Source organism: Synchiropus splendidus, chromosome 2, assembly GCF_027744825.2.
Source record: "Synchiropus splendidus isolate RoL2022-P1 chromosome 2, RoL_Sspl_1.0, whole genome shotgun sequence".
Lineage (NCBI taxonomy): Eukaryota > Metazoa > Chordata > Actinopteri > Syngnathiformes > Callionymidae > Synchiropus > Synchiropus splendidus.
The window spans coordinates 20457768-20471920 of NC_071335.1; the positions used below are offsets into that span (position 1 = coordinate 20457768).

The 14153-nt window shown below is 43.5% G+C and overlaps 1 protein-coding gene across 3 annotated transcripts; it reads left to right on the forward strand.

Moving 5' to 3' along the window:
• Positions 1-2487: 2487 nt before the first annotated feature.
• On the forward strand, positions 2488-14016 carry scrn2 (secernin 2). Of its 3 annotated transcripts, XM_053855047.1 has the most exons (12): positions 2488-2583; positions 3156-3318; positions 4008-4189; positions 5353-5552; positions 6374-6589; positions 6662-6827; positions 8215-8395; positions 8874-9027; positions 9106-9529; positions 10365-10899; positions 11049-11144; positions 12804-14007. In XM_053855047.1, the coding sequence occupies exons 2-8, from the start codon at positions 3157-3159 to the stop codon at positions 9024-9026; spliced, it is 1260 nt and encodes a 419-aa protein (XP_053711022.1). In that variant the 5' UTR covers positions 2488-2583; position 3156; the 3' UTR covers position 9027; positions 9106-9529; positions 10365-10899; positions 11049-11144; positions 12804-14007. The 3 variants fall into 3 exon arrangements, with proteins under 3 accessions (XP_053711022.1, XP_053711021.1, XP_053711020.1); XM_053855046.1 differs by lacking the exons at positions 2488-2583; positions 3156-3318; positions 4008-4189; ... (3 more) ...; positions 8215-8395; positions 8874-9027 and having other exon boundaries at positions 9109-9529; positions 12804-14016; XM_053855045.1 differs by lacking the exons at positions 2488-2583; positions 3156-3318; positions 4008-4189; ... (4 more) ...; positions 8874-9027; positions 9106-9529 and adding an exon at positions 9626-9861 and having other exon boundaries at positions 12804-14016.
• Positions 14017-14153: the final 137 nt, after the last annotated feature.

Here is a 14153-nt window from a genome sequence, read left to right on the forward strand (position 1 = left end):
TTCAGGGCGCAGATGGTTTCTTTCACCAAATTCTCCTCTCAGGAATGGCCTCTGATGGTTGAAGGTCAAAGGCAGCTTGGAAAACCAACTCATGGATGCATTTGGGGAGATACATAACCATCCATTTCCAAGGCGAATGGTCTTCCAAGGAAAATGGATTTCGTCTGTGGATGGTTTGTTTCTCTGATAATAGTGGTGTATTTTATTGCATCCATATTATTGACTCTCAAGTGCCCCTGGTGGTGAACGTGTCACAGTGGCCCTGGAGAGGTTTCATGGTGACATGTTTAAGTCAAATTTGAATACACCCAAAATGCCCTTTTCCTCCCTTTTTTGTATCGAATAGCAGTTTCTATAACTGTGGTGTGGTTTGATGGTTTTTCTGTTGACGCGTTTCACGGCCATTCAATTAGGTGACAGGTGATTTTATCTGCCAGAGTTATTTCATCGTCCTGTCTCGCTGTCTGTGCCTGTGTCTAGCGTCCGTGTGTGTGTGTGTGAGTCTCTGGGTGTGCCCGTCTTGGGCTCAGGTGGGTGTTTACTTCCACTGGTGTTTTTAATGTTTGTGTGTGAGGGCAGACAGGATGTGAGTCGCTTGTCAGCACACTCCACAGATGAAAGACCAGTAAGGGTGTGGAAGTAGCAGAGTAGAGTTCAGGTAACAGGTTGTCGTCTCACAAACCTCTAAAGAATTCACTGACAGCATTCCTTCGACTCCACAAGAGAACAGCAATCACCACGAGACATTTTAGTGTATCACTCTTCACCTCCAGTTCTGTTCTGGACAGAACTTCAAATTGGCCCCAGGTGCGCGAGTGAGGCCTAACGCAGCAGCTGGGTTGTTGTTTTGTGGCGTCACTGGCACATGTGGCAGCGGTCTGGGGTGACCAGCGACCAGGAGGAGCAAGGACATTGCACCTTCAACAACAACAGTCAACTTTATATTATCAGTATCAGAACAAGAATAAACACATTCCTCAAATTTGATATTTTAAACACTCGATTCATATAGTTCTATTTAAGCCACGTGTTTGATCTGGATTCAGGAATCTTTAGGAGGACTGGTCCCTGACTTGCCTGGTCATTACCACAGTACATATAAACTACTCATGTTAGTACAAGTACACTGTAAAAAAAATGGCTTAAGGTTGTCAAAACCAATTGATGGTAGTGCGAATTAAAAGAATAAATATAACTAATAGTTTTTGAGGAAAGTGTGTGTCTAAGTTATTGTTACCTGTAAATTACAGTACAATTATAAAGTGCTTGTACTTGAGTGGTTGTATAACGTATTCATATCGGAGTGTGGAATTATACTGTACTGCTCTTAAATCCTGTGCTTTGTGCTTCCCTTTCTTGGAAGTCAGATTCACACAATCACAGTGACGGTTCATGCTGTGATGTAAGCAAGACTTGATGTAACATTGCCACACATTGCCACTGTGCATCATAAAGTTGTCAAGAAAGTGTCGGCATGGTAGCGATAGCTGTGGGTCTTCAATACCCCACAGCCAGAAATGCTATTTGTCATATACATATTTAAAAAAAACAACATAAGATGAAAGAGGGTGAACAGTCTGAAGATAGCCTTTGTCAAAAACATGGAAGTTATTGAAATGGAATTGCCGGCTAAAAAGGTTAGAGTCACCGCTAAAGGTCAAAGGTCAAAGCACATTTCTATCTCAAAGTATGACACAGTCAAGCGCCATTGCCAGTCGCCTGTACCAGAGATCAACCAACCAAGTAATGGGAAGAGGACGAGGGAGAAAGAGTGCAACTCCTCCAATCTAAAGAAACTCTGGACTGTTACTAAGAAGACATGTATCCGAAGGGCATTTTCGACGGGACAGCGAATCATTCAAGGGACTCTGGTTTTACACGTGGTGTTTTAAAATGAATTCATGGTGATTAAAAAGGCCTCATTGTATCCAGTTAGATGAAGTAGTATATGCCGCCCTGTTGTGCACACTTGAGAGTCACTGAATGGAGTAAAGTAACAAAGACAATGGGCCACCAAGCAGCTGCCTAATACTTTTTTAATTTTTAATTTTATCCCTATTATTCTTATTATATCCCAAAATAATGATGCTTATTTATATACAAAATTATCTATTAAAAGAAGTGAAAATTCCATGTCATTTAAACTGGAATCAAATGGAGTTTCTGTATGGTTAAAAAAAAAAGAATTATTTAATGGGTAAATTCAAATATTCAAATTGTATTCAAAGTGAAATTCAAAATCAAATGTAGCTAGTGTAAAACCAGAAACGGTCTTATTAAAAAGCATATTAATCATTCCGACTGGTGATGAACCCTATTTCTGTCGGAAAACGATCCAAAAATCATTGTTTTGTGTCTGATTCGGGGCATTAATGGTTTCGAGACGTGGACACTTGACATTAACAACCATGTACTTACTGTCTGCGCGCGCGCGCCTTCGCGTGTATTGTTGTGTGCGCGAGTGTGCGCGTGTGGTCAGGCGAGGCGAGACCTTTAAGTACACGCTTCGGGATGCCAGGGGTCACGTGACTCGCGTGTCTCCAGCCTGCCCGCTCGGCTGTCCGCTCTCTGCGCTGAAGTCAGGTACCGTAAACACTTTCACCCGGCGACAGTCGCTCGCGCACCTTTAGCAAGAAATGCACTCGCGATTAGCTTTTATTATAACAGACTGACACGAAGTGGCGTCACTCATCCGGGGCGGAGAAGAGAGTTGCCGTTGCTCGTCAAGCCGCTCACGCGCGCGGGCCTAAACGTTGACACCAACACTTCCTCGTTCATGGCGCTGGAGCCGCCGTCAGCGCGCTTTAGTCGCTCGATGTCCGAGTAAAACGCGAGCTGTAGTGGAAGCTGTGACGACAGCGGTAATGGAGCATCGCAGAAGACGGATTTGTGCAGATTACAGGCAGCGAAGAAGCCCGGCTCTAATCCCTGCAGTGGCCCGCCGAAGATGCAAAGATGGGTGGAGATTGGAAGCTTCCTTTGCACTTGCACACATGGTCATTATGGTCAGACACTTGTGTCGGATGTCTAAAACATTGTCAGACTCCGTGGATTACTGTGGATCACAGTGTTTACATGAAGTCGCCACTTATTTTCCACAATAAACAGACATCAGCTGATCAGAGTCCTGATCTCTTCTTGTGTCTGGCTTTCAGGATGACTGAGCCACCTGTGTCATGTGACTGTTTCGTGTCCTTGCCCCCCGGCTCTCGGGACGACCATGTCATTTTTGGGAAGAACTCGGACCGTCCGAGGGATGAGGTGCAGGAGGTGGCTTACTTCCCCACAGCGCTCTATCCTCCTGGCTCCACGCTGGAGGTAACACTCATGTCAACTGCATCACCAACACTTGTGTTTCACATTAGATCGATATTAAATTATTCATCACATTCTTGGACCTTTTACAATGAACAGTTCAATAACAAGTCACCTGGGTATGCACATATTACAAGACGTTCCAAAAGAAGTACACATGTGCATGCATGTGCGTTTGTTTTCCTGTAACTTAAAGGAAGGGTTTATCAACCCAGGAGTGGCCGATAATGCCGATTATCGGTTCCCTCACGGACACTCGTAATGCAATAAAAGTTACAATAAAAATGAGTGTTACCTTTTGTACTAGCATTTTAAAAAAGAAGATGAAATGCAGTTTATCAGCAAAAGTGTCCAATAGAGTGATAATAAAGTCCCATCAGATTTGGAGGAAGGAGGGAGACATTTTTACCCCCTTAAATTCCAAAAGTCATTCACTCTGGTGTCAAAGCAACCATTGCAATCATTAACCTTCATTTTGTGCCCCTGTCTCTTTCCCCCTGGTGCAACTGAAGCACACGACTGATAAGACTTTCAAATAACGTTTGTAGCCTTAAAGCGGAGTAGTGGACTTCGGATTGCAGAGATCCCAGCTCTGTCTGTCCAGTTGAAAACATCAATGCAGAGAGAATGTTAAATCTTTATAAAGGCCATTCATTTTCAATGTAATTTTATGTTCTTGCTCTTCTCCACAGTGTACTTACATCCAGATCCCACAGGTGGAACAAACGCACGCTGTTGTCCTCAGTAAACCGGCCTGGATGTGGGGGGCTGAGATGGGGGCCAATGACCAAGGGGTGTGTATTGGGAACGAGGCGGTTTGGACTCGAGAGGCTGTTTCACCTGGAGAGGCTTTGCTGGGCATGGACCTCGTCCGGTGAGCCTCAGAGGTTGTTAGTAGACAAACTTATCGGCTGCATTGATCATAGTAGAATAGACGTGTGTGTGTGTGTCCTAGCATAGCTTTACTTCATGGAAAAACACCTGCTTGTGGGGACTGTTTATGCCTCAATTTGAAGATTAAAACTTTAATTCATTATTAGTGGGTTTGAGTTTGGTTCAGAGTCCTGGTTGAGGTGAGCCATGTGTTTTAGATGGTTAGGTTTAGTTGGAGAGGCTGGGGAAAGGGTAATGGCACTTAGAGGTCTTCACAAAGACAGAGATACCAGCATGCGTGTGGGCTTGTTTATCCTACTTAGTGTGGACCCAGTCTTGACAAAACACTTGTGAGAATACTTGTGAGGACTGTATGACTTTGTGGGCACATTTGGCTGGGTCTTTATATTTAGGTCTGAGTTTAATTCAGTTTCCTGGTTAAAGTGAGCCATGTGTTTTAGATGGTTAGGCTTAGGTGGAGAGGCTGGGGAAAGGTTATGGCAATGAGAACCTCACTATGTCCCCACAAGGAGAGAAATACAAACATGTGTGCATGTGTGTATAGAGGGGGGCATGTTTTGCCGTACTTGTGAGTCCCAAATCTTGACAAGCCACCTTCTTGTGAGGACATTTTGGCCATTATTTGTCATTATATTTGGGTTTGAGTTTGTTTCAGAGTCCTGGTTAAGGTTAGCCATGTTTTTTTGGATGGTTAGGTTAAGGGTGAGAGGCCGGGGAATGCATTATGGCAATGACAGGTCCTCATAAGCATAGATTATACAAGTGTGTGTGTGTGTCTGTGGGCTTGTTTATACTGCCTCATGGGGGAGCAATTCCTGACAAAACACTATCCTTGTCAGGACCTTATGTCTTTGTAGGGATCTTTTGCCAGTCCCCATAGGTCCAAACCTCAATTTGAGGATGAAGACTTCAAAATAACTAAGGTCAGCCATTGTCTTGGATGGTTAGGTTTAGGGGGAGATGCTCCGGAAAGCATTATGTCAATAAGAAAGCTCTCAATGTCCCCACAGGGGTAGCAATACAAACATATGTGTGCGTGCGTGTGTGTGTGAGAGAGAGACCGCGAGGGAGAAAGTGTGGAAGAGAAATTCAAATGCACTGCACACCCTCTCGAGAGTCCAAATCCCGGCCTATTGCCTGCAGGTTGGGGCTGGAGCGCGGCAGCAGTGCCTGGGACTCACTCACAGTGATCACCGATCTGCTTGAGCAGCACGGTCAGGGGGGCCAGTGCAGAGAAGATCCCGAACCCTTCAGCTACCACAACACCTTCCTTCTGGTGGACCGCAACGAAGCCTGGGTTCTGGAGACGGCTGGGAGGCTGTGGGTGGCACAGAAAGTATCAGGTTGGGCTGTTATGCAGTACAATGTACACCTACTGAAACACAAACCTTTGCTTAATCATTGGCAAAGAGCTTTACCCGGTGCCACACAATTACACTGTGCGACTTTCACGTTGACGTTATACAGCGTGTTTGAGGGAGGATTCATATCTATCTGAAAATGTCACACATGCTCTGATAGTACTGTACACCCATACTACTGTTATGAGGTCCCTAGCGCTTCCTCACCGGGGCTGCTCAAAAGCAAACAAATTCACCCGTGTGGCTCTGCCTCATTTTTCGAGACTGGTTTGGTCTTCTCAGTGTGGTAACCTCTGTTCTGTTGCTGCGATTAAAGCAATTCAAATGTTTCGTGAAAGCAGAAAAGAGGATCTTTCCTGTGATATATGACATATATGTCCAGAGTGATGGGGAAAAGAACTCATTCAGCCTCAACAACACTGAGTTTACTGAGATGTAGCGTTTATTAGATTAGAAAATGAGTTGAAAAAATATTGCATTTCAGTTATAAGACCAGTTTGGGAGTGTTTCTTCACATTTTTAGTGCCTCCCTCTAAACCGTGCTGCGACTGTCCCAGTGACGGCCATTGTAACTTGTCTTGAGGGAGCTCATTTTTAAACAGTTCCTCAGCCATAACATCAAAATAAACACTGACAAGCTAAGTGCTAAAGTGCTAGCAGTTTGCGTGCTGACCTGCTTGAAGTATTTTATCCATGGAACACGTTTACTTCCAACATGTTGCCGTCCCATAATATTTCCCTTTGCTCTATTATAGCTTCATTCATAGCTCTCATAGGCCTGAAGATTCTCGACTGTGTTTCAGAGGGGGTGAAGAACATCTCCAACCAGCTAACAATCTCCACTGAGATCTCTGCTGAGCACCCGGAGTTGCGCTGCGTGGCTCAGGCCCACGGCTGGTGGGATGGCGCCGGGGAGTTTGACTTCTCGCGAGTGTTCAGTCCCGAGAACCCGCCAGCCAGAATGGAGCTGGCTAAGCGACGGTACAAGGGAGGAACTGAACTCCTCAAAGAGCACGATGGTGGGTGTGGAAAAACCAGTGGCTGAAAGACCTCTTTACTCCTGTGTGTCCATCATGGATCTGTGTGTTCAGGCTCCATGACCGCGGAGGTGATGATGTCCATCCTAAGAGACAAGTCCAGTGGCATCTGCATGGACTCCGGGGGGTTTCGCACCACAGGCAGCATGGTGTCAGTCCTGCCCAGGGACCCCGGCTTGCCCTGCATCCACTTCTTCACTGCCACCCCAGACCCCTCCAGGTTTGGTGAACTCAGTCCTGATAATCGTGACAACATTGTTCATATATCTCTTCAGTAACTAAGAAATACAAGATGCATAGTTATAAACATAATTGACCCAATAACAGGGTACTTATATAGGCATTATATATTACAAGTTAGGACTTGTTTAATGTTGTTTTTGTTTAATATTGTGTAAATGAATCAATTTATGTTTCTGGAAATATTATTTATAAATATTAATAACATTTATATGTAAATACATAGCCATTTTTAAATGACTCCAGCAAAGAATTAATATTTTTCAAGGGATTTTTACAACACAATTCAGCCAATGTTAACATTGCATCGGCAAGTTAAGTTTGTTACAACTCTGAAGGAATGTAAAGTGCAATAATTCTGCGGGAAGAACAAATAACAAAAACATTCAGTGACATCATTAACAAATGTTCTACACGGTTATTGCATCATCTTGTGAGTGTTCGAGGGAAATGTTGGTCAACAATAATTACTTGTTAAGTCCGGTTGGTCATACTTAAGTGTGCGAGAAATGAGAGGTATGGAAGCAATTATATTAAACTCAAATAAATATGGTGTCAACTCCTGGGACAAAACAATGTGATGCAAGCTCTGAAGGAGTCATTCACTAAACATAGCCCTGAAACAAGTGTTATCCCGTGCTGAGTGCTTCATCTACATATTTGCTGCAGCGAAAAAAATTACTACAATACAAATCTTAAAATATAAATAGACTGATTTAAAAATGTAATTAACATTATAATGTCAGAATGACCTACTAATTATTACTTACTTATTTTGTCTCAATATTCTTTTCAAGATGTGTTTCTATATTTTTACTGTTGCATGAACTGGATTTTGAACTATAGCTTAGGTTTTGTCTAACAGGTAGTGATGGGTCGATTAGGTTTCGTGAAACAGTGTCCTGATTTTCAGAGGCCACCAGATGGCACTGTCTGCTGTAAAATGTTTGGACTTGAACACCTCAATGAAACCTCACATCATTTCCAATTCAAGACCTCTCCCCTCTAGTGGCTTGTGAAAATCAGGACACTGTTTCAGCAACCCTGCAATACTGCTTCATAATACCTCATCTGCCCATCGCTACTGACTAACCCATGTCTGACCAAGAAAATTGAATTCAAAACGAATTAGATTTAACGTGTAAACAAATATACAAACAAGATATGATGTCCTTCAAATATATGATACTCAAACTACAGTATTTTGTCAGTACAGTGTTTTATTGTCGTTGAAATGTAGGCTTTGAATTGTAATCTGTCATGTTGAGTATTGCATAAGTTTTACTAGAGATACTACGAAGTACTTCCAACTACCATTTGTAGTAAACAAGGATCTTCATCTTAATTCCCCACTTCTTCCCTCTTAGGTCTATATTCAAGCCTTTCATCTTCACCGAGTGCTCCACCCCGGTGTTGCGGGTGGTCTCCCCTCAGTTCGGCCCCGATGATCCTGCCAGGAAGCAGCCCCGCTTCCAGAGTCGGGTCGACCGCAGACATGACCTCTACAAAGCCCACCAGGTGGCGCTCCACACTATGGAGACCAACCCAGTGAGTCCTGATGATGCAAGGTCATGTTTGCTACATTCAAGGGGCCCGACGATTGTGTATATTTATTTAACTTTGGAGAATGGATCTTCTTCCATCAAAATAGTTTTTTAAATGTTTGTATTTAATTTAGTTTAAGCTTACAAAATGACCACCTTGCTTGAAATATTTTTGCTTTTGAAGGACTACAACCATGGCTGCTGTGCTGTGTGCCTGACTCCGTTCTGTTTTCATCTGATCAAAAATCTCAGTAATGGTTAATAAACACAAAGATGACTCACATCTCGGAAAGAAAGAAGAAGAATGCATTTGAAGACGTGAGGCCTACTGCTGACTGAGACGCAGATTTGTTTGAGGTGCTTCCGAGGAGCGCGTTCTAGCACTTTTTGGAATAGCCACCTGAGCATGACGTCTCAGTTTCATTAAAAATAATAACAATAATAATACGTTTTTAACACCAAACTAATGATTTGTTTTCCAGGATGAAGGTGTGGCGGTGTATGAGCTCCTGAGGGATCTGGAGTCTCAGTGTCTGAGTGAGATATCAGCCATGCTGAGTGGGGAGATACCTGGAGATGAACTGGGGGACTTATTTTTCGACTGCGTAGACACAGAAATCAAGTTCTACCAATGAGGTCAGTGTGGGTTCGAGAAGGATTTTAGACAAACTAATGCCAAGCTCTTATACTGTAAAAACTTGGATTCTCTTACAGCGCCCTCAAGTGGTCATCCCGTGTGCTTACAGTTGGTCCTGGATCTGTTGAATCCGCTCGTCAGCTCCAGCTAGCGGCCCTTATCTCTGACGTTTTTCCTTCTTCAGCACAGAATAAAGGTCTAAAATGTGATTTGAGAAAATTCATGAAGTGGAGCAGGCAGCGCTGGGACTGTTCCAGACTGCTGGATAAAAAAAAGGTAGACGGCACAGTAGAGCTGTGAGATGCTGCACCCAAGAATAGCAGTGGTTAAACCTTTGTTTTTGGAATCCACTAGGATTCCATTCGATGGTCTGATGTCTAGATTAAACGAATAAAGACGTGTGTGTTACGTTAGTGTTGTTTTGTTAATTCTGTCGCACAACGTTGTTCCTAATTCTCAAGTCGAGGATCCTCCGGTTCACTCATGGCATGTTTTGCAAAAGTGAGTATCCCACAAGAGTTTGTTTTTCTTTTGTCCTCATTGCACAAATGTATTTGTTAGAATTACTGACTGATAATAATAATAATAACAATAAGTTAATAATAATATCTAATCTAATAACGATAGCGCTTCAAACTCCATCCACTAGAGGGCAGTCATTAAAATAACAACGGATCTCCTACGGAAATACAATCACTAGCGCAAAATAAGAACAAACGCTATATTGTCGCAACTTCTCATTCAAACTACTAGATTTTCTTGCAACTACCCTCGTGCATAAATGATTTAAGAGACTGTCGTTTGAAGGTCTTGTTCTTCATTTCTAACCAGCGGTGAGTTGTCATGATATTTCAAGGAAATGACATATCACTCACACTGCTAACCCTTTTTCCTGCAGGTTTATAGCCTCTGTTTTCCATAGATGCTTAGTGGTTCCTAAACGTCAGCGTTGAAATCTGCGACTTGGTATTTTTCAGAAGCCGTTATGCTATTGTTGACCCTCAAGACCAGCCAGTAGATAGTGTTAAGTTGGCTAATACCACTCGACACCACATCTGAACGAAAAGTGAACTAATATTTGGATGACTAATGACGTATAACTTGGTGTTCGCTGTATTTGAATCGTGTTTTTTTGTCTCATATTTTTTCAATTAAGGGCACCTCCTAAAATGTAGGTCTGTATGACATAGACATCATATATGCTGTCAATATATATGATGTCTACATTCAACCACACACTACAGTTATGCTGTTGATGAATGTGTCATGCCGTGGTGTAGATGTTTTTCTGAAATTGGTTTTGAATTGCTTTTCCTTTCCCCACTCTTTTCAACAGGGTGAATACCATGCACTCGTATAGATCTGGACCTGGTCACAAGGGGCACTATGTTCACAGAACCTCAAGCCAGAGGGACGAGTACAGTGAAAGACGAAGAGACAGCCGTTCCACTCATAAATACCCTGATGACCCTCCAAGTAGAAGACAGTGTGACCGCTCACCTCCACGGTCATATTCCAAGGACCATATAAACAGAGACAGAATCAGAAATTGCTCAGCCAGGAGGCGGAGTCCCTCCCCTGACAGGACTATCTCTGAGAAGAAAAGACGACTGTGCTCAGATGACTACAGTGGCAGAAGATCACCTGATGATCGCAGTCACCACCGCTCAGCGGAGAGGGTTAGACATTCATCGTCGCAGGAGGACAGTTTTCACTACAAGCGTTCACCTCCCAGGAGTAGGCATCAGGAGCCATCAAGTCGGCACAAAGAATCGGTGCGCAGGCTGTCGCCTGGATGCTATCGAGATGAAGAAAGTTATAGAAGCAGCCAAGGCCATTCACAGGAAAGGTTAACAGATGGCTTCACATCGGTAAGAGATTGTTAGTAAATATTTCTATAAATGTGATACTCAATAGCTTTGCCTGTGACAGCCCTCTTGATTGTACTGAAAAGAACCTTCTATTCTTCAACGAATTAGAAGTAAATAATGGCACTTAACAATCTCTCCAATGTGGACAGAGTTATTCCAGTCCCAGAGAGAGAAAGGAGGAGGTTGGCTCGCCGAATCACCATCAAGATCCCTCACATTTCAAGCTAAAATGGCAGTCTGGAGAGGTGAGTATATGTCCGACCATGTCATTTCTGTTGTGAACAAAATGTGATGCTATTTCATTTATCAGCAGTTTAGTCATAACCGTTTGGTGAGATTCAAATTGACACTGTTGTTTACGCGTGGTGCTGGCGCTGGTGTGAAACATCACAATGCACTTAACTAAGCAAAATCACTGATGAACAGGAAGGAAACTATGTGTTCCCACGGCTGTCAAGCGGACTTTTTCGTTACAGGGTGTGACAAAAGTCAGCCTGCACATTGATGCATTGATGAATTGGGCTTTCAAACATGTAATGAACGAAACAGCTGCATCAGGGTTAGGACATGGAGCTGCGCTCTTTCAAGAGCCTTAATTTCACGTCACTCGGCACACGGCATGTGTTTTGGTAGCAGGGTTTTCGTTATATTTCCTCCTCTGTTTTCCTCTGTAACAGTGCTTAAATTTTGCAACGCATCTCAGGAGTTTCAGTGGTTGATGCATCATGGACAAGTATTGCTCATATGGGCCTCAGAAATAGAGATACAGCATGAGAATCCCACAGACAGCAGCTCAAAAGTAAACCCACTGACTGAAAGGATTGTGAAGCAGAGGACCCTGTCAAGGGGTTGGAAAATGGTGCAGAAACAATAGCTTCATATGATACTCGGTGTTGGAATCCCACCTTCCTCTGGATTCTGCGTGTTTGTTTTCTCATGTGAAGGACTACTAGAGAAGAAAAAACGCAAAATGAACATACTCCCTGACTGAAGAGTGTAATACATATGCAGAGCTTTGGGTGAGCACCTACACCGAGTTTAGCCTTAGCTCAAGTGCTGTAGAGTGACTTTCTCAGGCCTTGACCCTCTTATACACATCAATTTCATCTTGGGGCTAATATGTGGTCCTGGTCCCTTGGCACCCTTGTGACCTTGCTAATGGTTACACCACCATCCCCGCTTTCATGGAACCGGGCGAGACAGGTCACTTCTCCCTAAGATAAGGAAAACCACTTCATCGTTTTGACTCCATCAATGATCTCGCTGCCTGGTGGTGGATTTCCATCACCCTGGTTGTTCTCCAACTCCAGATCCACCCCTGCATTCCCGGATATCTATCATTACAATATTGATCTTTCATCCACTTTTATCCAAGTCTGCTGAGGAGAGCAAACTTTATTAGTGCCTTTGCACAAACATGGGTGTATCAATATAAGTACGAGTGATTCTGAGTGAGTGTATCTTTCCGCAGACTTGTCTTTGTGATTAATTTCGTAATGTTACTCAAACATTCTACAGTGGTTTTTAGCAAATCATAAATCTTATCCCAAGTTATTGATTTTCATGAATCACAATCTTTCAGTGCTCAGGCATACACCATCTGATCTCATGTTAGACATGTTTATTCACACAATTTATCAAACAAAAGTTAGTATAAGAAGAGATATATATGATTAAATGTTAATGGATTATGAATCACCATTCATATTCCATTAATGAATAGCAACACATCCAGAAGAGAAAAATATCATTTTGGTTAGCTGCTCATCGTGTCAGTTAAACTAATATATTTCGAAACAATGTTTTTGACGACCTTGTGGGGTATTTTCTAAAACAGTATAGCTGATCATTTATACTTGCAAGTCGTCTTTTTTAATCGACTGCGTCTCCGTGTTTTCCCTCAGTTGTCGGAAAATTCCGTTGACAACTGTCCAGCCAAGACAAATGCAAGTAAAGGTTTCCAAAAATTCCTGGAGGTTCTTAACAAGGGCGTGAATGTAGACACTTTGACCCGCATAGTGAAGGTGACTACTCCAGAGGCAGCGAAGTCTGGGAATACACCGGTCTGCAAGGATAGTCAGAGGTACAACATGCAAGCTACTCCTGAACGGACCGTGCACTCCGCTGCTTCGAAATGCCTGGAGACGACTTCACTTGACTTTGAAGAAGGAAGTGACCTTTGCTCCAGTGGCCGGCCGGAGTCACAGTTGGTCATGGAGAAGAGTCCGCTCCGTACTGAAGAGCAGCACAAACACAAGGAGCTTCAGCATGTGCTGCAGGCCATCGGTCTGGATTTAGGGTTTGATGAACTTGGCCAAATGTCGCACAGGATTCAAGAGCGCCTGTATGGGAAGAAGGAGGGGGAGTCGGCCTGCAAAGGTGGCAAGGAGTCAGCCGGGGGGCCAGCATGTTCACCCACACGTCATAGTAGATCTTCGTCCTCCAACAGGTCCGGTTTTATGTTCTACTCTCAGGAGGATTCTTGCCGGGATGTGTCACGATCTCACAGTGGTGCTCCAGATCCTCCTGAAGAGTTTGCATGTGGGACTGCTCACAGCAGCACTAGCAAGGAGGACTTCCACATCCGCAAATCCCCTGAAAGCCCTGATGGGTTTCACACGGCTATTCCCTTTCTCACACCGTCACCACCACCCCAAAACACTCCGGCCTCTTTCCCGCCTGCGAACTCCAGCTTTTACCATCCTCCTCCAACCTTTCCCCCTCCCTTGCCTTTTGTTCCCCCGATGGTGTCTTGGCCTGCCCCACAACCCGCCCCGGCTCATCCTTCTCCCACACAGTTAGTAGGTTTTCCACCACAATACCCTCCGATCCCTCAGCAGGTAAATGTTCATCAGCAGGCTCATGTACAGCCACAGAACTCAAACTATTTCAAGCCACAGGGGAGGCAGCGCTGTTTACAGGTGATAGACATAAAAAAGTAAGTGAGGTCCGCCTCCTCCGTGCCTGCTGCTTCATTATCCTGGCTAAACTGTTCGATTGGGAGAGTAAGAAAATATGCTTTAACTGAAAATTTAATTTTTACTTCTCACCTACTTTTTGTTCTTTTCTCTCAATTGAATTAACACGGATATTGTTGTAAAGAAAGTTCTCTGTAACTATTTTGTGTGTTGATTAAAAAGCATCACATTTATCCTACAGCGACTCTTGTCTCTTGTGTCAGTCTGAACTTTAACCTATGTGCTGTTATTGTTCTGCAGCCGTAATTAAAAATAGTGAGTAGAAACACGTTTTAA